The 22,816-nt window shown below is 39.0% G+C and overlaps 12 protein-coding genes across 12 annotated transcripts; 4 read left to right on the top strand and 8 right to left on the bottom strand. All coding sequences in view use genetic code 12, as the record gives it.

The window, feature by feature from the left end:
• Positions 1–320: 320 nt before the first annotated feature.
• RPD3 (Rpd3p) lies at positions 321–1,784 on the bottom strand (the record flags this gene model as incomplete). Its single annotated transcript, XM_067694707.1, has 1 exon — positions 321–1,784. The coding sequence occupies one exon, from the start codon at positions 1,782–1,784 to the stop codon at positions 321–323; it is 1,464 nt and encodes a 487-aa protein (XP_067545907.1).
• Positions 1,785–1,991: 207 nt separating this feature from the next.
• Positions 1,992–2,966, bottom strand: ALG5 (dolichyl-phosphate beta-glucosyltransferase; the record flags this gene model as incomplete). The annotated part of the gene is made up of 1 exon (XM_067694706.1): positions 1,992–2,966. The coding sequence occupies one exon, from the start codon at positions 2,964–2,966 to the stop codon at positions 1,992–1,994; it is 975 nt and encodes a 324-aa protein (XP_067545906.1).
• Positions 2,967–3,246: 280 nt separating this feature from the next.
• Positions 3,247–4,890, bottom strand: CET1 (polynucleotide 5'-phosphatase; the record flags this gene model as incomplete). Its single annotated transcript, XM_067694704.1, has 1 exon — positions 3,247–4,890. The coding sequence occupies one exon, from the start codon at positions 4,888–4,890 to the stop codon at positions 3,247–3,249; it is 1,644 nt and encodes a 547-aa protein (XP_067545905.1).
• A 210-nt stretch (positions 4,891–5,100) lies between these two features.
• Positions 5,101–6,345, bottom strand: IDP2 (isocitrate dehydrogenase (NADP(+)); the record flags this gene model as incomplete). The annotated part of the gene is made up of 1 exon (XM_067694703.1): positions 5,101–6,345. One exon carries the CDS (start codon positions 6,343–6,345, stop codon positions 5,101–5,103), a length of 1,245 nt encoding a protein of 414 aa, XP_067545904.1.
• Positions 6,346–8,525: 2,180 nt separating this feature from the next.
• Positions 8,526–11,531, top strand: GEF2 (Gef2p; the record flags this gene model as incomplete). The annotated part of the gene is made up of 1 exon (XM_067694702.1): positions 8,526–11,531. The coding sequence occupies one exon, from the start codon at positions 8,526–8,528 to the stop codon at positions 11,529–11,531; it is 3,006 nt and encodes a 1,001-aa protein (XP_067545903.1).
• A 31-nt stretch (positions 11,532–11,562) lies between these two features.
• Positions 11,563–13,143, bottom strand: I9W82_005516 (uncharacterized protein; the record flags this gene model as incomplete). Its single annotated transcript, XM_067694701.1, has 1 exon — positions 11,563–13,143. The coding sequence occupies one exon, from the start codon at positions 13,141–13,143 to the stop codon at positions 11,563–11,565; it is 1,581 nt and encodes a 526-aa protein (XP_067545902.1).
• Positions 13,144–13,644: 501 nt separating this feature from the next.
• On the top strand, positions 13,645–14,757 carry KAR4 (Kar4p; the record flags this gene model as incomplete). The annotated part of the gene is made up of 1 exon (XM_067694700.1): positions 13,645–14,757. The coding sequence occupies one exon, from the start codon at positions 13,645–13,647 to the stop codon at positions 14,755–14,757; it is 1,113 nt and encodes a 370-aa protein (XP_067545901.1).
• A 391-nt stretch (positions 14,758–15,148) lies between these two features.
• On the bottom strand, positions 15,149–15,679 carry PGA22 (Pga22p; the record flags this gene model as incomplete). The annotated part of the gene is made up of 1 exon (XM_067694699.1): positions 15,149–15,679. The coding sequence occupies one exon, from the start codon at positions 15,677–15,679 to the stop codon at positions 15,149–15,151; it is 531 nt and encodes a 176-aa protein (XP_067545900.1).
• Positions 15,680–16,031: 352 nt separating this feature from the next.
• Positions 16,032–16,772, bottom strand: PGA23 (Pga23p; the record flags this gene model as incomplete). The annotated part of the gene is made up of 1 exon (XM_067694698.1): positions 16,032–16,772. The coding sequence occupies one exon, from the start codon at positions 16,770–16,772 to the stop codon at positions 16,032–16,034; it is 741 nt and encodes a 246-aa protein (XP_067545899.1).
• Positions 16,773–18,503: 1,731 nt separating this feature from the next.
• I9W82_005512 (uncharacterized protein) lies at positions 18,504–19,304 on the top strand (the record flags this gene model as incomplete). Its single annotated transcript, XM_067694697.1, has 1 exon — positions 18,504–19,304. One exon carries the CDS (start codon positions 18,504–18,506, stop codon positions 19,302–19,304), a length of 801 nt encoding a protein of 266 aa, XP_067545898.1.
• A 242-nt stretch (positions 19,305–19,546) lies between these two features.
• I9W82_005511 (uncharacterized protein) lies at positions 19,547–20,566 on the top strand (the record flags this gene model as incomplete). Its single annotated transcript, XM_067694696.1, has 1 exon — positions 19,547–20,566. One exon carries the CDS (start codon positions 19,547–19,549, stop codon positions 20,564–20,566), a length of 1,020 nt encoding a protein of 339 aa, XP_067545897.1.
• Positions 20,567–20,606: 40 nt separating this feature from the next.
• Positions 20,607–22,802, bottom strand: I9W82_005510 (uncharacterized protein; the record flags this gene model as incomplete). The annotated part of the gene is made up of 1 exon (XM_067694695.1): positions 20,607–22,802. The coding sequence occupies one exon, from the start codon at positions 22,800–22,802 to the stop codon at positions 20,607–20,609; it is 2,196 nt and encodes a 731-aa protein (XP_067545896.1).
• Between the last annotated feature and the right edge of the window lie 14 nt (positions 22,803–22,816).

The raw sequence follows: 22,816 nt of genomic DNA, 5'->3' as shown, positions 1-22,816 counted from the left end.
GTTGAGCCATTTAAACCTTTTATACTTGTCATACACGCCTCGTACAATTCTGCATCAATTTTGAAACTTTCTTTTTTGGAATAAGCTTTTGTTGTTCAATTTCCGGCTAACGTATTCTCCTATTTTAAAAAATTTTGCAACTTTTATTTTCTATTGTCTTGTTTTGTGTCTTGAAGAGAGTGTGGATCGGGATTTGGAAAACAGTGAAAAAAACTGTGCATCTGCGCCTAATTCCCTTTTTGGTCTGACAAAAATATATTTTACTAACTATCGTGTGAATAAGAATTTTACTATTAACAGTTTCAGATTGTACGGCACTATCAGCTTTCACCCAGCGCTTCCTTGTTTAATTGTTCAATTTCTGCCTGCTCATGTTCAAATAAAGTTACACCATGTTCCACATCTTTTGACTCATCAATCTTTTCAACATCTTCAACGATTTTATCTTGCTCAAATACGTTTCGCTCACCCTTGTCCTTTTCTTCATCGTTATAAAATTCCAGTTCTTTTTCAACTTCTTTATCTCTCTGCATTTGCGAGCCACCTTTAGTATCGATTGCATCAGGCATATCTTCATCAACATCTCCAAGATCTTCTTTATCGGCAGGCACATCTTGAAGCTGTACTGAGGGTGCATGTTTTGTGTGATCCAAGTTGGAAATAATCTGCGTTAGCAACTTATCCAAGTACTCCTTTGAGTTGTAATTGTTCATATTGGATGAACGCACATCTAGTTCGTATGTTGGCGCATAGTATTCATAGTACCCGTTGTAGGGTAGTTCCTTGGGCAAAATTACACCATTACAAATACCAGTTTCAAAAGCCCATGTTCTTGCAACATTACGAATAGTATATCCACCACCACCAACAACCATCATTGGTAAGCCAAGAGATCTAACAAAGCTGACACAATTGGCATGACCTCGCATTGACAAATTGAACGGACCCAAACGATCACCACTTAGGGAATCACCACCACATTGTAGCACAATTGCCGATGGCTGGTACCAGTCAACAATCGCTTGAATCACTGGCTCAAAAATTGACTTGTAAGAAGTATCGTCAATACCATCTCGTAATGGGACATTCACAGCGTGGTATTTACCTTTGCCAATTCCGATATCGGTCAAATTACCTGTACCGGGGAAGAACTCACCAAATTTATGGAATGAGCAAGTCATTACTCGATCACTGGTATAGAATGCTTCCTCTACTCCGTCACCATGATGCACATCTGTATCGATATACAATACCCGCGGATGTTTTCGAAGCAATTCTAAAATGGCTAAAACAATGTCATTGGTATAACAGAACCCCGAAGCCTCCGATTTCTTAGCGTGGTGAAGTCCACCAGCATAATTAATCACAATATCGGCACTTCCGTTGTTTAACCTTGCTGCTCCTTCCATTGAGCCACCACATGAAATTTTACAAAATTCACCCAAACCATCGAAAACAGGACAATCTTCTCCAACATTGAAGATTTGGGCTTCTCGTGGGAACAAATGTAAGTTGTCAGGTGATACTCGATCGATAAAGTCAATGTATTCATCAGTATGAAATTGAGTCAACTCTAGATTGGTGGCTGGTTCAGCTCGATATATTTCCATCTTCTTGTATAGTTCATAATTCATAATGAGCGAATGGGTCATTCTGATTCTGTGAGGTTTCATACAGTGACCTGTTCCGTAGAAATAGTTTCCTACATCCTGGTCGTAAAAATAGGCTATTCGTCTCTTTTCGGACAGACCTTTCAATTCATCAAATGGTAGTTCAACATACATCGTGGGGGAGATGCTTCGGGGGTTAACGGGTGGTATGGAGTTTGTACGATGTAGGTGTCAGACAATGACAGTTTCACGTAACGCCCTTAAAGAGAAGTTTGTTTCTGTGGTTTGCAATATGTGATTTTTTTTTTCCCCCTTTTGACATTGAACAATAACCGAAACTGTTTCTGTCTATAATTTACAATCTATTAGTTACACACACCACTATTGACCCTTTTTACCAACTCTGCCACATTCATCCAACTTATATATCCCCAACAAGTAAGCCAATCTCGTAACCACCAAGTCAATCGCCATTTCAATTGAATCTCTTGCTAAATCAATTTTTGAACCATCAATCTCTTGCCAATTAACGGCAATTTCCTTCGTTTGCATTCCTTGCATTTGTCCTAATAGCAACACCTCTACATCAAAAATCCACCTTTCCGTGTGCATGTGGGGGAAGATTTTCTGAACTGAGTCAATATTGAACATTTTGAAACCACATTGAGTATCATGGATTTTTCTGATGCCAAAGACAAATACCAATGTGTGAAGACCATACATTAGGAAGTTACGTATAAGCGACCTTTTAACCACTGCATCAGTGTTGACCATGTGTGCACGTGAGCCAATTGCAATTGCTGGTTCTTTCGGATGAGAATCAAGGTATTCGATTAGTCCCACCACATCTGAGAATCGAGTAGCACCATCAGCGTCAGCAAATAAGGCATATTTGCCTTGTGTATGTAAAAGACCATGAGTGACAGCACCACCTTTACCTCTATTCTTTGACAATTGCACCACCTTCATTGTGTGCGGTTCCAATTTATATTCGTTTGCCAATTTGATTGCATAGTCAGCAGTACCATCACTTGAGCCATCGTCAACGATGACGATCTCGTAATTCTTGTGATAATGTTGTTCAAGAAACTCAGTAGCCTCACTCAACATTTTGCCTAATCGTTTAGTCTCATTATAGCATGGTATTACAATGCTAATCTCCGCTTTTGGAACCCGCTTGGGGCTAGTAGAGTCAATCCTGGGTGGTAGTTCATAATCTTTATTCGAGGTGTCGTTGGTTTTATAGTATGATTCACTGGATGTTGGTAGCCTTGGCTTGTGAGATAGTAATACTAATGTCGCATATACGATAACTGATAGTATAAAGATCGCAGAAGCTGCATAGATTGCGTACATGGTAAAATTGCGGGTCCTATGCAGCTAGTATGGTCCGAATGGCTGAGTGGAGCTTACCGTTGAAAATGTTGAAAAAAAAAAAAAAAGTGAGAAAAACGCGACAATAAACAAAGGAAAGTTGAAGTTTGATTCCTGGACCTATAAATAGAAACCACTTGCCAACTACACGTATATATCACTACAATCAATTGGGCTCAAAAGAATAATACAATCTTGACTAATGAAACTAATCGCACAATATATATACACATCTAACATTTTCCTAACAAATTGTCTCTGTTCACATTGCCAATTTTGTAACTCGGTTGTTGATAATTCTAGCATTGTTCAAGAAAATCTCCACAACTTCCTCTAACCTGTAATTGTCTGTACCCAGTCTTACCTTGTCAATACACTGGAATATTTCCATCGTATCAGCCTCCATCTCCACTTCGTACTTTGTCTCATGATTCACCACCTTTTTACCAGATTTGTTCTTGTACTCACGAGGAACAATGACTCGCGTAAGATCAAACTGGGTAATTGTTGGTGTATGAGTAAATGAAACTCGCTTTTTATCACGTTGCAATTGTGGTTGGCTTTTTGACATGATGGACTCAATATTACCTTCAGGCACGGGCATTTCCAATGAAAGTGAAAGACGTAAATCATACATGGATTGTGGGTTGTGGATGTACAAGTCAGCAACTCGTTCCTTTTGAATGGCTGTGTACCTAGGTGGTTGAAGTAAATTGTCCTTTGATATTCTCACTTTACGCAAATGTTCATTTTTGCCACCGAGTTGGTAGAATGAATCAGTTTGGTCAGATTCAAGCATCTTAAATTTCCGCTTGTCTCGAATACTTTGGTCATTTTTCTTATCCTCTTGGAATCGCCTCTCCAATTCATCAAACATTTTACGCACGTCATTCCAAGCAATCTCTTCAACTTCCATATCAAATCGTACATCTGATCCGTTTGTGTAAACACACTCGGTAGTGACATTTAAGTTGATCCTTTTCCCTGTCCTCTTATCGATAATGGTGCCAAATTTCAATTCCAACTCGACATTTTTTCTATTTGAATCTTCGATATTGGCGGTGTTTGCATATATCCACTCTGCAATCCTACGCGTTATTGACGAGGGTGGAATGACACCAGTGATGCTACATTGAAGATCAACGTAATTGGTAACGGTTCTGTCAAAAACTGGTTTCAGTGATATTCTTGTTATTCCCTCGGTTTGACCATGGTCTTGTACACCGTTATAGCCATCGCCTAGTCCACGCTCGTTAGGAGGTACCCATTTTTGAGCCCATATTGGGGGAGTGCTGTACCTCTTTGGTTTGTTTGATTGTTTAATCTTTTTAATTTTAGTCAAGTCATCGTCATCTGGATTAACCAATGGCGCAGTACTAGTTTTTCTTCCGTGGCCCAGGCTAGGATGATCAGAGTTTGCTGATTGGGGCTTGACTGCTGGAGAGTCCTCAGGGTTGGTCAAATTTGCAATACTATTTCGTTTTGAAGTATTCGGGCTCGTTCTGGAACTCGAGAACCCACTACTGCTTCCCATTTGAATTGGATTTGGCCTTTGTGCTAATACCGGGGAACTCATTGCACTTGAGGTAAACGGCTTTCGAAACTCTTCCATTGGCTGTGATGGCTGAGCAGGTTGTTGTTGTTGTTGTTGTTGTTGTTGCTCGTCATTAGATTTCACCTTTAATGGTTGCTCATCTTGGGCTGGGTCATTCAACATATTTGTAATTGAATGTCTCTGATGAACTGATTGAGTTGATGAGCGACTGGACTGTGGCTGACGAGGAGGTCTCTGTTGAGAAACCGATGACCTCAGAGCATTGGATGTGGACGGGGATTGAGTTGGCTGAGAGGTTTTCTCGGGACCATCTTTTGGCGGATCATCATTTAATATCGAGCCCACGTTCATTGCAAATGTGTTTTTACCAATCGAGGCTGCTCTTTGGGGTCTGAAAACGCACTCGCAGAGTCAGTTTACTTGGTTCTTTCAATTTCTTTCTTTTTTTTTTTTTGTTTTTTTTGTCAGAGTTTTTTTTTCTCTTTCTTTTCGCTACCATGAACAAAGGGTTCTCTTCATAGTTTAAGCTATTACGACAATATACACATATCCACAGCTACTTTAAATTTTTGAACGGCCCAAGTTCTTGTTCAATCTGCTTGCTACTGCGTCAATGAATTCTTCAGTAGTGACGTAACTAGATCTATCGGTTTTACCTTGTGCCAATGCCAAATCTTTAGTCATTATATTGTCCTTGGCAACAGTGTCAATAACAGCTTTCTCCAAATTGTTGGCAAATTCAACAACTTGTGGAGTGTCATCCAACTTACCTCTTTGAATTAACCCTCTGGTCCAGGCGTAAATTGATGCAATTGAGTTGGTGGAAGTTTCTTTTCCTTGTTGGTGTTGTCTATAATGTCTAGTGACTGTACCATGAGCAGCCTCAGCTTCGAAAGCTTTTCCATCAGGAGTGGTCAAGACCGAAGTCATTAAGCCCAAAGAACCAAATCCTTGAGCAACAATATCGGATTGAACGTCACCATCGTAGTTCTTCATAGCAATAATGTATCCACCTTTTGATTTCAACATTTGTGCCACCATATCATCGATCAATCTGTGTTCATACCAGATTCCCAACTTGTCCATTTCTGGCTTGAACTTGGTGGCATACAAGTTTTCAAATATATCTTTAAATCTACCATCGTATTTCTTCAAAATGGTGTTTTTAGTTGATGAAAACAAGTTCAATTTACGATCAATTGCCAATCTGAAAGAACTGAGGGCAAAATCAGTAATGGATTCGTCGGTGTTGTACATGGCCAACCCAACACCTGGACCTTGAAAGTCATAAACTGGATATTCAACTGGTTCACCACCATCTTTTGGAGTATACACCAACTTCAAATGTCCAGCTTGAGGCACAATTATATCAGTGGCCTTGTATTGATCACCGAAAGCGTGTCTTCCAATGATAATAGGCTGTTCCCAAGCTGGAACAATTCTTGGAATGTTGTCAATAACAATTGGTTCTCTAAACACAGTACCACCAAGAATGTTTCTCAAGGTACCATTTGGAGAAAGCCACATCTTCTTCAAGTTGAATTCCTTAACTCTTTGTTCGTCTGGGGTAATAGTAGCACATTTGACACCAACACCATACTTTAAAATAGCTTCAGCAGCATCAGTTGTGACCTTGTCATCTGTTTTGTCTCTATATTCGATACCCAAATCGTAGTATTTCAAATCAATGTCCAAGTATGGGAAAATCAACTTGTCCTTGATGAATTGCCAAATGATTCTGGTCATTTCATCACCATCCATTTCAACAATGGGGTTCTTAACTTGGATCTTTTGAGTATTTGGCATGACTGGTAAATTGAATTAGTAGCGGTAAACTCCGAAAGGAAGAGAAATTAGGAATGTAAAAAAAAGGTTTAAAACTAAAAGAAGAAAGAAAAAGTTTTTTTGAGGGAATGAGCTTGGTTTTATATTTTTAGAAAACTGTTACTAATACAGTTGAAGAGGGAAATATCACTAAAAAAGAAAAACGTATTTGTATGTATGTTTGAATAATAATTTTTTTTTTTATTTCATAAAATGTATTTATGGCGCGAAAGAAAGACTATATTTTTTTTTTTGACTCCGAAATAAAAGCTTAAGTGAAAAGAAAGAAGGGTATGTCCGATTCTCATTCTTACTCAGTATATTTATACACTGTAAATTTATTAAATTACACTCTGATACAATTCAGTAAGCGTAGTCTCCACTCGGCTACAGGTATCACTCTGATTTCATGCGAATAGATAGATCCTTATAGGATTGTATCGGCAAAATAACATATACCAATAATATTTAGCCGACACTGTTTAACAACAATATAGTGCACAAAGCAAAAAAAAAAGAAAAAAAAAAATCTTCATTAAATACCGAAAAGGTGGGGAAGAAGAAGAAGAAAATTAGAAATGGAGAAACCAGATATACAACAAAAAGAAAATTAAAAAAAACCCAAACAGGAACAAAACTGCAACTTATCAACAGATCATAATCTCTTATCTCTATACTGGATACATGTGCTTTGATTTGCATAAATCTGTGGAGGGCAGATGATTTCATCAAGCGGCTAGGAATGCATTGTACAAAAAGATGCTCAACACGTCTTAAATCCGAGGAGAAAAAGAGCGACACTTAACAAAGGATACTTCCGGCTTTGTTACTCTACCCAACGTACTATGGGCTAACTTTAGAACAAGATTCACAATTTCAAACAATGCTCTGTTCAAATATGAAATTGTGGCTGTCAAATAACTACTTTGACATTTTCCGATTCATTGATTGGCTCTTTTGTATAACCCCGACCTTTACTTTGCTCTTTTGTAATGGCTGACTAAGCACGGAAGATTTATGTGTAAACCACCGCAGTCGCCCACTTACCCTCTGCTCATGTATTGAATAAAGTCTTCCCTATTGCATTAATCTCTCACACTGAGTCAATATCTTCTCTTTTGTTTTCTCCGTTGAATATTACTTAATTCGTTGTCCATTTCCGATGGATAGAGAAAAAGATCAAAGTGGAGTTAAAGGGTACAAAAATAATTACTTTTGTCCCTCCTTTTACTCCGAAGAATTCCATACTCCGAGTTCTTCCCGGGTCGTACAAAAGAGGTGAATCTCATTCTCATCAGATAATAGGAGGGGAATCAGATCTATAGATTCACCATAGAGGAGATTATCTAATATATTACATCCTCATATGTGTTAGCGTATGGACAATGGATACGCAGCGTGATCATAGCATGTACCTTCCGAGAAGGGCAGTATACTTAAAGAGTGTATTCAAGAGGAGCTTTGACGAAACGGATGAAACCGAAGCGCTTTTTCCCCCCACCACAATCACAAATTCAACAAGGTTGATAGCGTAAGGGGCGGAGCTCTCCGAGGGTTGTGTCCCTATGCAAACAGTAACCTTCGTGAATCACATTTTCTAGTACGTTTGCATCGAGTAAACCTCACGACATGGTAACCCTTCTAGTCTTTTACAAACAATTTTCAGAGAAACAAAGAACGGGCGTTTGTTGTTGGTGAGTCATGCGCTTTACAACTTCTTCCTCGTCGTCTTCAGTGGGAGCTGTAGATACCAGCAAAGTCCACAAATGTGTCGCGCTCTTGCGCGAACCTATAGAGAGTATACACACGTGTTGACCTCCGAAATTGTCACAATAGATTTTCTTTATCTTTGTTTCAGCTATTTATAGAACTACACGTTTTCTCTTTAGCTATCTGATACGTTCATTCATGAATATGCTTGTACTTTATCAACTCCTATTCAACCCGCTCGTGTTGATCCATCAAAGCTCATTCATACTCATTTTCATCTACGACTATTCCCTTATCAGTGTATGACGTAACAGATTTGGTGGTTTGTTTACCTTTTTCTGATCGTCTTTTTTTTTTTTGTAACATCAAAATGTAAATACGCCGTGTCCGTCTCTGAACAAAGATCTTTCTTCCAATCCACAACCTTCCAGCAGGCCTGGTAATACTATATCATGTCGAACGCGTTCAACTCACAAAATATGTTTCTAAAGAAGGGTCAAAGGGATCCAGAGAACTCAGACGTGAATCAGGTCGCACTCCCCTCACCTCGTGTTACATACGACATTGAACATCAGTTACACACACCTACGGGACAAGGCTCATCGGAAACTCAGAAGAATAAGCCGAATCTCAAAGCAGTACGCTCCTTTGACTACCCTGCTTTGTCCATCAAAGACCCTTCCCACTCGCTAAGACCTGTGAGCACCACAGTTCCATCAACTCCACTGATTCCAAAACATCTCCTTTCGCCTAAAAAGAAAACATCCTTGAGTAGATTGAATATTAGGTCACAGGTTTTCAAACGACAAAACTCACAACGAACCTTTTTACAAAGCCCACGTTTCGATGGAGATGGAAGTGCCGACTTTGATCATGATGATGAATTAACCTCGTTGGCCACTTCCAAAGCTAGCGAGTCGATTATTTCCAACCTTAGGGAGAGCTTACTAGATCCCATTCAATCGATAAGAAACTACTACAATGATTTTACAACAACCGATTGGACCAAAGCGTATCTCAAGGGGAACCAGTTCAGATATTCAGTAGAAAAAGGTGAATGGATTGGTTATGAAAAATCAAATGATCCAGATAACTACACAAACAATAAGAAAATCCCCTTTTTGCAAAAACAGTACTTTATTTTGGGAAAATGGATATTGATTGTTCTTATTGGCCTTTTCTTTTCATTTATCGCCTTCCTGATTGATAAAGTTGAGATATTACTAGTTGGCGTCAAGTACGGCTACTGCAAAACTAACTGGTTTGCAAGTCAGGTTTCATGCTGTGCCGAAGGGATACAAGATAAAGCGGGTGGGTCTCTTAGACCTTTCGACGAGCCGCAGTGCCCCAACTGGATCAGTTGGTCTCAGATATTTCACAAGTTGTACTTTGGTGGTATTCGATTAGACTTTGCACTATATGTTGCACTCACCGTGGTTTTTGCAATTTCTGCGGGTTATATCACATTAACAACAAAAATTACTACTGGAATAGAGAAAAAGGATGAGGGTGGTGAAGCTCAAGGAAAGGATGAGGAAGTAGCTCAGATAAATATGAAACCACGTGTTATTTACACAGGTATGGGATCAGGTGTTCCAGAAGTGAAAATCATTCTTTCAGGTTTTGTTATACGTCGCTTCCTTGGCGTTTATACACTCTTTTCGAAATCGGTGGCTCTCGTTTTGGCAATTGCATCGGGTATGTCATTGGGTAAAGAGGGTCCATATGTTCACTTGGCTACTTGTGTAGGAAACATTACGTCACGCTACTTTCCATTCATTTATACAAATGATTTTTTTGAGAAGCAAATTTTGTCAGCAAGTGCATCAGCTGGGGTGGCGTTAGCTTTTGGGTCACCACTAGGTGGTGTCCTATTCATTTTGGAAGAAATCAATAACCATTTACCAAATCATCAGTTATTTCAGGTTTTCTTTTGTGCCATCATATCGACATTGTTTTTAAAAATGTTGGACCCTTATGGTTCTGGTAAAACAGTATTGTTTGAGCTTGAATACTATTCCGATTGGAGACCCATAGAGTTGCTCTTTTTTGTCATATTGGGAATTGCTGGTGGGATTTTTGGTGCTTGTTTTGTCAAGTTTATTAGTTGGTGGCCAAAAGTCTTTCGCAAGCACAAGATAATTAAACAGAATCCAATTTTGGAAGTGGGAATAATTGCATTAGTGACCGGGTTGATTACGTTTTGGAATCCATATACCAAGCAAGCATCTTCTGAATTAGTTTTAGACCTTGCTACGTCGTGCACTGGTAGGGAGTTGGATCGATCATTATGCCCAACTACAAGCGAGGAGTATTTACACGAGTTAGGGTCTTTGTGCTTTGCATTTTTGGTAAAGATTATATTAACATTTGTTACATTTGGATTGAAAGTTCCCTGCGGGATATATGTCCCGTCAATGGTTGTTGGTGCCTTATTTGGCAGGATTTTTGCAATGACATTGCAGTTGATTAGCATGTGGGCCAGCACTGGCGAAGGTAGTATGGGGAATGGCGTGATGGCTTATGTTTTTGAATCACTTGCCTGTGCACCAGGGACTGGGTCTGCTTCAAACAATTGTATCGATTTGGGGATCTACGCTATGATATCAGCAGGTGCGTTTATGGCAGGAGCTACGCGAATGAACATTACCGTAGTTGTCATTATGTTTGAATTGACATCATCATACACTTATGTGTTACCCATTGCTATTGCGATTTCTGTTGCCAATTGGTCGGGAGGTTTAATGGAGAAGAATTCAATTTATGAGTCCGTTTTGATCAACAATGATTATCCCTTTATGGCCCCAGATCCAGAACCAGTTGATCCAAGAGTTAAAGTAATTGATATTATTGACGATGGGCTCATCTTTGCTCCAAACAGGTCGAGTCCAACCTCTAGAGACAGGAGCCACCATATTTACATTGATTTGACACATCTGAGCTATGTCTCGACTACTGTGCTTGAAGAAAAGCTTCATATACTAGCAAAAAACAGTCTTTTGGATGGATGCGTTCCTATAATAAAAAATGGAACTTGTTTGGGACTAATTTACTTTGCCGATTTGGAAATTTGTCTCGATCGAATCAATGCATACTTGGATGAATGTGGACCGGGCCGTGGAGAAGTTGGCGAAATTTATTGTAAATTGATCAATGATTCATCTCCAGCAGCAGCTCGTCAGCCTTTGATTTTCGAGGGTGATTATTTTACATATGGCTCTACAATCTCACTTGATGAGCAACTGTATTTTGATGAACTAACGGATCTTACCCCGTATGTCGACACACATCCGCTTTTTGTTAGCGAGGAATCTCCTTTAAGTTTTGCTAGTTTGATTTTCGAAAGAGTTGGAAATCGAGTCATTGTGTTGTTGAATAAAGAGGATGGTTCTTGTTGTGGAGTATTACATAAGAAGGCTTTGGTTGATTATTTAAGACGAGGAGAGACAGGAAAGTAATACAGGTTGGGAGATTATTCATTAATCTGATTTATGCATTTTCACGATTGTGATTTCTTGGGTCACAGGTATTGTTCTTCACCTTACAACAAATATAGAAATCAGTAATCAACTGCCGACACAATTCCAACTGCTTTGGCAAAGTCACATAGTTGATACATTGAGCTTGATGTTCGATTCCATAATGAGCCAAAATTTCACAACTGGGCGGAGTCACATTTTGCCCTACTATTTTCAGTAATTCCACTGAGTCGTACTGATACAATTCATACAATTTTAAATGCAGGTGATATATCTCATATGATTCAACAAGATAGTTTATGATTTCGACGAATGTGGCACAATTGAACATATTGTACTTGAGGAACAATATAAGGAAAAACCTGTTTAAAGATGCATTGAGTGAAGTTTTATTTTGAAAATATTGCAATAATAATGGGAACACTTGGGAAATTAATGCACATTGTGCGTCAAGGATGTAATTTTCAATTGATGCAGAGTATTGGGTCAATAATGTCGTGAATCTGCTAGAGACCGGTTGGGCATCACCACTATGAATTTTCATTGTTTTAACTCGAATTTGATCAAGAAAAGCCAAGTTGAAGGTCAAAAACTGTTGATCACTTTCTTTGGTACTCACAAGTTTCAAGAAACATTGGTCCTGCTTAAGCGATACATCCGCCAACACATAAAGAAACCTTTCCACTACTCTGCTTTCTTGAAGCTTGTCATTCAAGTACAATTGAAATGAGAACTCGTCAAATAGTCGCCCCAAGGTTGTTGCCGCATTCAAGTTTAAAGACTGTTGCAAAATGAATAAAATTGAATTATCACAGTTTACGCTCATATTCAAGTGCCTTTTTAACGTGTTGATGAACTTGCCAAAGTATTTCAATCCCAATTCATAACTTGCATACTCCATTACTTTGATGACTGCGCTCAAAACTGGCTCAAGCACTGATACGTGCAACAAACCGTATTCCTCGGGAGGAAAAAAGTACAACTCAATCATACTGTCAAAGACACCAACTTCTTGGGAACACAAATGTGCGTTCAACTCAGATGAGTCCTGACTCAACTTGATAAAGTTTTCCCAATTTGTCGTTTTGAACGTATCCAATTCATTCATTGCAAAATTTTCAATTATTTGTTGGAGTGAAAGTACGTTGACGGGATGGGTTTCCTGAGTAGGTGCCCCAATCAACCAGATACTCAAGATATCAGTATGTGATTCACAGATCATCAACACTTCACTCACTAACCTGTTAACATATGGGAGCTGATACGGTGCCAAAGAAGTATGAATAGTGAAAGTGCTTAGGTGATTTGCCAAGATTGTGGCAATAACTGCAATGAACTCGTCACAATCGTTGGTGTTCATGTACACTATCAACAATTTCATAAAGTATGTAGTTTGTTCAAATAATCTTTTATCATTACACACCACTGCACTCAACTTGATTGGAAATTGGTGTTCCAATATGATTGGAATAGAATAGTCCTGTGTGCAAACTTCCAGAAATCGTAACTCCCTTAATTTGCCAACTAACTGATCAGTGACCCTGTTGCGGTCATTGATAGTGGAGTTAGGAATCCTAAACTGAGAACTCATTAGTATATTTTTTAAACTTTTTCTTAGCTTCTTTGAATCATACATTATCATTATATTCTTCAATCGATTTGATTGTTTTATCCAAGTGATGTTTGATAACAAGTTTGTCGTAGTTTACTCTATTTTTAGCACGGAGACCCTCAAACTTCATGAACATCATCCTACTGTTGTTGTTGTTGTTGTTGTTGAGGTGTAAGTATAACTCTGTTATGCTATGTATTTGATTGCAAATCGTAAAAAGAAGGTTTATGAAACAAAGGACTTTTTTTTTGTGCAACTTTTGTAAACACCCACCACCAACAACCACAACAAACTTAAATCACTTTTGACACATTCACTAGTCCACTATTAATACACAGAACGTATTGCCAAGGGAAGCCCTGTTTCATATCACAAAACTCATCTAAAACACAACTTCTAGTTTGGTTCACTATAAAATCAAATCTATTTCACCTTACAGAAAGAAAAGGATACACATACCAAAGAGGGGTGCATCGAGTTATGTACACTTACAACAAGTTTGGTTCAAGAGCATCAACTGCCACATCAGGAACACAGTCATTAAAGAAAGCATTACCTCCGTCATCGCCAACTACCAGCACCACCAAGTCAACAAAGCTAACCTCATCGGATAAGATCAAAAAGGATGCAAGCAAGCCAGTTTTGCAACCCATTGATTACAACAACCATTACATTCACTCGGGTGAGTATGCTACTAAATTCATCCGTAATGTCGTCAATCCACTTGATGGGTATCCTAAATTGAATAAACTTCACGAGTTGAAGAAACAACAAGTTGCGAAGCATGCAACAAAAGCATTTGGAGTCCGGTGTTCTACAGATAAGATTGTTCCTACATTAAACTCTTGGATTCAAAAACATAATCTCAAGTTTGATGTCATCATGATTGGTGCGTTGGTTGATAATCAGTTTATCCTACCAGTGTTAAATAGCTTACCAATTCATAAATTGTGTTCTAAACCCGGTTTCTTATTTATTTGGTCAACTACACAAAAGATCCAACAATTGACTAAATTGTTAAACAATGACAACTTTAACAAGAAATTTAGAAGATCAGAGGAGCTCATATTCTTGCCAATCAATGACAACTCGCCGTATTATCCACACGTGGCTAATACAAATGAAGAAAAACCGTTATTTGAAAAACAGCAATGGCATTGTTGGATGTGTATCACAGGCACAGTCAGAAGATCAACCGACAGTGACTTGATCCATTGCAACATTGACACAGATTTGCAAATCGAAAGTCCTCCCAACACGTCCAAGTATGGACGTAATGCATGTCCTGTCCAAATTTATCAAGTGGCAGAAAATTTCTCCAATTCAAATAGAAGATTGCATATCATCCCATCAAAATTGGGACCGGAAACTCATGTCAAATTACGACCAGGATGGGTCATACTTGGCCCTGATGTTTTGATTAACAACTTTGACCCTGAAACGTACAATGACGAATTGCATGCTAAATCAGTCATAAAGTATAAACAAACTAGTTCTGGAGCAAACACAAGTTTGTCAGCTCAATTTTTGGTCCCTCAAACAAATGAGATTGAGGAATTGAGACCAAAGAGTCCAGTCATTACAGCTAAATGAGTTAGTATAATCGTGTTTGATAATTCATTCCCATTTCCTTTGTAATCAGAAATTTGATGAATGTTATTAGGAACTGTTTCTCAGCATTGTAAGACTCTGAGTGAGCTGAGTAAGGTTTTCATCATTAACAAAGTGAAAAATGGGATCCACTGGGAGCTTTTCACATACAGTTTATTTAATGTATATTGTGAAGAGAAAGATAAGTTGTAAAGTTGTGTGAAAAAATTTTTCTCTCTTCTCATAAAGATGTGTAAGAAAAAACAAAGACTCTGGCATTAAAGTATAGGAACCTATACACGTACAAGCAATTTTCAAAAAGTTATTCATAATAGTAATAAAAAGATTAAAATTAGATATTAAATGGAAAGTAGAAACTGCAGTTCTCTTTCAACTAAACAAACAAAAGAGCAACAAGATAACCTAAAGATGCTCCAGCAGCCAAGCCAACAGCACCATTAGTGGCAGTAGCTGGGGACTCAGTTGGGCTCACAGTTTCAGTTCCTGTCCCCGTTTGGTTAGTCTGGGTCGTGGTTTCATTGTGAGCAGTAGCATGTTCAGTTGTGGTGTTTGCTTGACCTCCAGCTCCACCAGCACCCTCTGTTCCTGTAGTAACATCGGTAGTAACCGTCACAGTCTCTTGTCCTTCAGTGCCGGATCCAGTACCAGTACCAGTACCCGTACCAGTTCCGGTGTTAGTGTCAGTCACAGTAGTTGTTGCTTCTCCACCAGCACCACCTCCATTTGTTGGAGTCACAATAACACCAGTTGGAGATTGAGGTGTCTGAGCTGGAGTGGGGTGCTCCCCACCTGCTGGCTCATCAGGGTTGATTATAGTTGTTGTGAAACCAACAATCACAGTGCTTCCTTGAGCAGCGATGGAAGTTGCAGTTAAAGCGATTGGTATTAAGGATGAAAATTTCATAATGGAAAAACTTAGGTGAAACTTGTGGTTAAGAGGAAGAAGGATTACAAACTATTTTGAGGGCACCCACCAGTGGTTTATATAACAAGGCATCGTATACTGGTTATAGTTAGTAGCCCCTTTGCTTCTTCTTTAGTTGCTATCTCCAAGAGGAAATAATAAGCTTTGCATAAAATTGCAGCCAAAAAAAAAAAAAATTGAGAAAAAGCAAAATTGTTGCTGCAAATTGAAGCACATGCCTTTGCTGAAATCAATTACGTACACACTTTTGCACCCAACACCTAACTACAAAATAACAGTATCATTCCAAAGACAAAAATGTATTAGTATCTAACTATTAAAATTTTTAAACTTAAAGTAAGGCAACAGCAGCGACGTAAGCCAAAGCTCCAACACTCAAGTAACTAGCACCAGCACTAGCAGATGAGGAGTCGGAAGAGCCACTTCCACTTGATCCGGATGATGATGAACCACTTCCACCGCTAGATTTGGAGTCACTTCCACCACTTGATTGGGAGCCACTTCCACCGCTGGTTTTGGAGCTGCCACCACTTGATCCACCAGATCCACCTTGGGCCAAACCACCACCAGAGCCAGAACCAGTTTCTTCAGAACCAGTTTCTTCAGATCCGGTTTCCTCAGCACCAGATTCACCACCAGCTCCTCCAGATTCACCACCACTACCGGTTTCTTCAGCACCAGATCCTCCACTGCCACCAGTCTCTCCAGCGCCAGTTTCTTCTGAACCTCCAGCAGCACCAGACTCTTCAGCACCAGACTCTTCAGCACCAGACTCTTCAGCACCTCCGGCAGCACCACTAGCACCTTCTGTTTCTAATGCACCACCTGCAGCAGCACCGCCAGAAGCAGCAGCACCCGCAGCGGATTGAGCACCAGAAGCAGCAACACCTCCTGCTGATTGAGCACCCGAAGCGGCAGTTCCAGCAGCACCAGCAGCACCTGATGCTGCAGCGCCACCAGCAGATGCAGCGCCTGAAGGTGCATCAGCAGCTAAAACATTTTTCTGTTGAACAATATCATTTTGAGCAGCAATTGCCAATGAAACGATTGGTAGTATAGCGGAATATCTCATTATATTAGTATTTGTTGTATATGTAGTGAATGTATTAAACTTTGAATGTTGATTAGAAGGCAAAACTACAGCTCAAGTTCCTGGATAGATTGAACCCTTTATATAATCTTCTACCTCGAAGGCTGTGGTCTCGAATTTCAGACACGAAATCAGGATTTCAAACATAGACCCTATTGTTTCGATTGGTATGTTTGCTAAGTAACGTCATAGTTTCCACAGTATTGGCGTTTAATTTTGTTTATTTAATCTTGCATTGTTTTTGAAAGGGGTACACCTGTTTATGACGCAAAAGGTTGAGAACAATGGAATAGATCAAACTTGAACTGTATGTAGGGGCTGTGAGCCCTTGTTGATTTGTAAATCACACGAAAATGAAAAAAGAAAAAAGCATTATTGTTTTATGTCCTCTATGTTTACTTTTTGACTCTTCTTGGTAAATTATGCTGGTTGTATACAATAACAAAATCTTGCTAAACATAGCCCACGTACGTTTCAGGTACACACGGTTTGCACGAAGCCGGTACTAACAATTGACGCGTTCTGCAATAATTCCGCTCACTCAGCCACCCTTTTTTTGTGGTTCCTGAACCCCGTGGACAAGAAAAAATATGAAATCACCTAAAAGATGGTACCTGAAAAATTACGGAAGATAGAGACACAAGTCTAGGGCAACGGGGTTGTAAATTGTAACGCCAAAAATTGACTGTATATCATTGAGTAGTGCTATAAACAGTTTTACAGGATTATTTTATCTAAATCAGGCGGGTAGTGTATATTGACATATGGTATAGTCACACTACCTTTATCACGTTAATGTACAGTACTCGAAGCACAGCGGCAATGACGAAAACTCGGCGCCTCTCTCTACCTGTCTTCTTTTTTGCAATTCCTAAAAATAAACTACGCAATTGCACAGCGAGGCGTCTCCATGTGACATTAGGTGCAGGAACTGGTCATAGCTTTTGCATACTGCACTTTTTTTTCCGTTGAGTGGAGTGTCACATATCTCGGTCCAAATTTTGCGACATAGCTCCATTACACCAATTGCTAGTGATCACCACAAGAAAGGCTTGAATGCCATTCTATTCGTCCCAAGAAATACAATTCAGAAGATTTTTCAACTCGTCGTCGTCATAGATATTTTTGAACATTACTTTCAAGTATCTTTCTCAATATTTGATGCTTGACCAAATTAAAAAGGATAAACTTTATCTTCTCCTTAGTTGTCAGTCAAGTAACTATTGAAATCGTGCCGGCTTTCACTATAGTGTCAGTGGTGCATTAAGTAGGTACGTAGTTATTGAAGCTCTTATAAGATGAGATATAATGCTCTGCAATGTTGCTTATTGATTAGCTTTCATAAGTGGAAAGATGCCTTCAAAGGGAATCCCCCTCGAGTATTGGCTACGAAGTCAAGCCGTTGGCGCAAATAACTTGTCCTCCATATAGCGTCTCCCAACTAACTACCCTACCAAACCAAAAGCACTGATTAGTCTGCATATGAAAATAGTCATTTTCCAAGCTCACTGTACAACCCCTTTGGAAAGTAATTTACAAAAGGCTAACGTACTTGAGTTAAGGAAGATATTACATTTTTAACTGCATCAGTTCTTTGGTTCCAAAAAGTTACGAGAGTAAAAAAAAAAAATTATTCAGATCTTCAACATTCTAGAGTGTTCTGTAGAAAACTATGTTTGAATTATCAACATTTCAACATACTATCACACAAGTATGACCACTAAAAAGCATGCTCGTGACTATGAAAGTGATAATGAAGAGTATGAAGACGGGACGGGGAAGCGGATAAAATTGGATAAACTATTCGAAGATTTGCAATTGAACGAGGAGGACAGGGTGGATGACAGAGTCGCTGACCATGATACGGACTCATTCGTTTTGCCCCAGTTCAAGAGCCCTCTTGGTGGTGGAGTATTTAAATCCAAGACATCGCCCCGTACTTATACACCATCGCAAATCGATTCCTACATCAATGAGAAAATTGTCAACCACTTTCACAATATCATCACATCGGGGTTGAAAGTTATACCTTGGTACAATTACCGCTTCCTAGTCTTATATAGATTGCAAAGATGGTTCATCAAGCTTTTCAACCGCTTCATAAAAAAATATAATTCAAAAAGCAATACGTCAATAAAGCCATTCAAAAGTCACGGACAGATTCTCCAATTGGTGCGAGATGGTCTTCTATCGTGGAATGAACTAGGAAGCATAATCGCTGAAGAAAACAAGTTGGAAATCAAACGCCTACTAATAAAAGAGGAGAAGCGACAGGCGAGAAGAGACGATAAGAAGATACAGGAAGAAACAGAAGCATACAAAGATTTAGGTTACAATTACTGGGACAATTTAGATTTTGATAGAGACCTAGACATGCTAGACGAGGACGTGGATGAGTCTAAAATTGCGCTGCTGCCGGTAGATATAGAGGATGATGTGGCAATGGCGGAGGACGAAGATGCGCATTTTCACGGAGTAGAAGCGAACTATGGATCCTACTACTATAAAGATTGACTGAAATGCAACTTTGTCATAGGTTCTTCATACTTTTGTAGTATTGAAATAGGAAGATTAGTTTATTTTAATGAACCCTTTTGTGATCTTGCAAATGTCGGAGGCGGACATTCTCACCAAAAAAAAAAAAAAAGAAATTCTTTTTGCCTATTTGAGCTCATCAAACTTTCTCTTTTTTAGATAACCACCACAGTTTAGATAACAAGTCCATACTGTATTTCATCTTTTCAATACCCAACGCTATGGAATCATTATCGAGACTACCGAGTGAAATAGTTTTACTGATTTTCCAATACCTCAGCACTGAGAAAGTTCAAGAGCTCATAAACTACTATAACAACGCCAAGCTGCCAGTTTTAACTTTGCTCTGTCAACGTCTATTTGGTGGGGTCTTATTGATTCAGAATGGAGCTCCGAGAGAAGCATCTACTGCCGATTATTCACTCACCGTTGACTCGTTCGAAGATAAGATTTTAAAGGATTGTTCATTTCAAGGTGAGTTGTTCAAAAATATACGGCCAAGCTTGATTGAATTCAAATTCACTAGACAAACTTCCGATTACCATCAATTTATTAGTGACTTGAATGGTCTTCTTTCCCTTCTTGAGTCGGATGATCCAAAAGTGTCCAACTATTTTGAACATGCACAACAGATCAATTTCCATATTGATGCACATTTAATATTCATTGAAAATCCAGATTCACTAAACTCAATCATCATCAAGTTGCTTTTAGAGCTTAGCCGACACAACTTGACGAAAAAAATCAACAAGTTCACCATCAAGTCGAGTGAAATTGGTACTCTCTATATGGCCCATTGGTCAAAATTATTTCAATATTTCAGTTCATTAAACACATTGGATCTTTCGGAAAACCTTATTTGCAGCAACCATGAGCACTTCTTAGACGTATGGGGTATGCTGAAGAAATTTCCAAACACATTGACCACACTCAACATGAACAACAACATGTTGACATACATATCAAAGGATTTCATTCACAATCTACCTCCAAGCTTGGAGTTTTTGTTAATGAATCAAAACGACGTTGAAATCATTGAACCTTGTGATATACTGGAAGCTTTACCCAGGCTCAAGAACTGGAGCTTAAACTATACCAAGTTATTCCTGCTTAGTCCCGCTATGTTTAAAAACTGTGGTAAGAATTTCGAATTGGAAATCAAGTCGACCTATCTACCGGAAAGTGACTTGATAAAGCTAGAACACATCTCAAAGCACCGCGGGTTTAAAGTTTTATTTTAGAAAGGTGATTTTAGTAACGTGTATATAAAGGTATGTAAAACTATAGGGTATCAAATATAGGAAGGCTTGAAGTCACGTATCCCGTAAGTTTATCAACAGCATCCTCTGGCCAATCTTTGTTGAAAAACCGTTTGTTGAATGTCTTTGAATTTACTGGAGCCGGCTCTTTCTCAAACAAATCGAAGTCATCATAAACGTAGATGGTATTTCCAGTTGAATTCATCAATGGGTTCGTCGTTAGAACAATGCCACTGCAGTGCCATCTAGCTATATGTCTCCCATGTCGTAAATGAGGAAATGTATTGTGTATTTCTAATTTTCCTGTTTTCTTATTGATTGAGCAAAGAAGGATAGCTTTTATGTCTTCTGTTTCATCCTTTAGGATATTGTTGTAGACTTTCCTATAGCTCTCAATGTACTCACCTTCGCCGTGGTCTAGGATTGTGTTGATGAAAGTATCCAAGTACTTTGATATGTCAACCTCTAATGTGAATAGCGTATAGTTGAGCTGCAAATTGATCAATGTATCACAATCTTCCTTGGTGATTATATCTACCAACTTTGATACCAAATTCCTTTCCCAGTCCTCTATAAAAATGTCATTACCACCTCTAATTCTTCTCTTGCCAATTTTGTCTGAAACTGGTGAAAAATAGTTTTTTGTAATTTCTGGGATACTAGACTTGAATACTTTTGTTAAATGTAGCGCCTCTGTTTTCCTCGATTTCCTCGATTTAATTTCTGAAAAGTGTTTTAAATCTTGATCCAAATGTTGAAGGAAGTCGTGAAAGAATGTCTGTTTAAATTGAATAAATGGGTTTATCTTCATCCACTCTGTTAGTTGTACTTTTACCTTATTGGATTTGAATCTCGCAGAATGCGGCTTTTCCAGGTTCAAGAATCTCAAATCATTGGTTTTAAAATCTACTACCCTTCCACCAAACGGGACAAGTTTTGAGCAGACATTTAACTTGTTGAAATGAACTTTGTCATCCACAGAGAGCCTGTCCAAGACGTTCAATTTTCTGATGAGAATTTCATTATCAGGGAGCTGACATGCATCATTTGACATACCACAAAAGAACTTTGCAAAATTCTGCAATTTAAGGAGCAAGGACTCTAGATTGTTTCCCTCTGGCTCCAAGCAGAAAACTCCTTCCACGTTGGAGCCGACATTGGTAAACTTGATGTCGCAAAAATTGGGCCCTGAACAGCTATCAAGACTCGCTCTGTAGTGGGATCCTGATTGAAAACAACTCGAACATAGGCCATCTAGCAATTTGTGTTTATCAATATTGAGATAAGGGTATCCAGGAGGTATGCTGAAATCGTTTGAATTTTTCTCAACTCTGTGGTTAGTTTTCTGACGCTTGTACTTGCTGGGTCCTTTCTCACTTATAGTTCTCTTTTTAGTACTTGGTGGTGGTGGGGGAGGTAAAATCTTCTCAAGAAATAGCATTTTGTTCACCCGCTTCCACAAAAACTCGTCCATCATTAGGTCACCACATTTCCCATCAAGCAGGCACCCCTGCATATGGTTCTTCAAGCTAGCAAAGTAGCGAACACTAAATGGTTTGTGAAGGTTAGTGGGAAACAAGAAGGACTCTTTTCTTGTTTTCTCAATAGTCTTTAAAATTGAATGAATTTCCTTTTGCAACAGTTCCGCTTCCTTTTCGAGCAGCTCGCATGAAGTTGAGTCACCACCTCTTTTATCTTCTTCTTGATTGTTTTCCTCATTTAGCATACTTCTTATACGTATTGCATTTTGCCGCCTTAGCGGTATTCCTTGGGACACTTGGGGACTTCTAGCAGTTCTTAGCAAAAGTCGTTGATTTGGTTCAAAACCTGCGTCCGCTTCTTCCATAAGCAGTCCCAAAGCTTCTACGTCATTATCGCTCGATTCATCTTCGATATTATCATCATTGGAGTAGTATTCCAATCCTGTATTTGCATCGTCTTCATAGTGAAAACTTTGATCACCCTCATCGTCCTCTTCACCGCTAGACTCGACAAAGTATGCTTCTCTGCGCCTTGAGTGCGACAACTCCCTGGAGAGGTTTCTCAATGGTAAAGGGATATTGTTCAACTCTAAACTTGTATTGCTGCTGCCGTCCCTGTTAACTAGTCTATTGAAATGATTCTGTAGCCTGTTTATGTCGCTAAAGTGGCGGAGAATACGAGCTCTAAACAAAGTTTCATCGCTTGTCTGCTCCCTTGTAGTGTCATCTCTCAACATCAGATCGGATATAA

This window comes from Candida metapsilosis, assembly GCF_017655625.1.
Source record: "Candida metapsilosis strain BP57 chromosome Unknown scaffold8, whole genome shotgun sequence".
NCBI lineage: Eukaryota > Fungi > Ascomycota > Pichiomycetes > Serinales > Debaryomycetaceae > Lodderomyces > Lodderomyces metapsilosis.
This window is presented reverse-complemented; position numbering and strand designations above follow the sequence as displayed.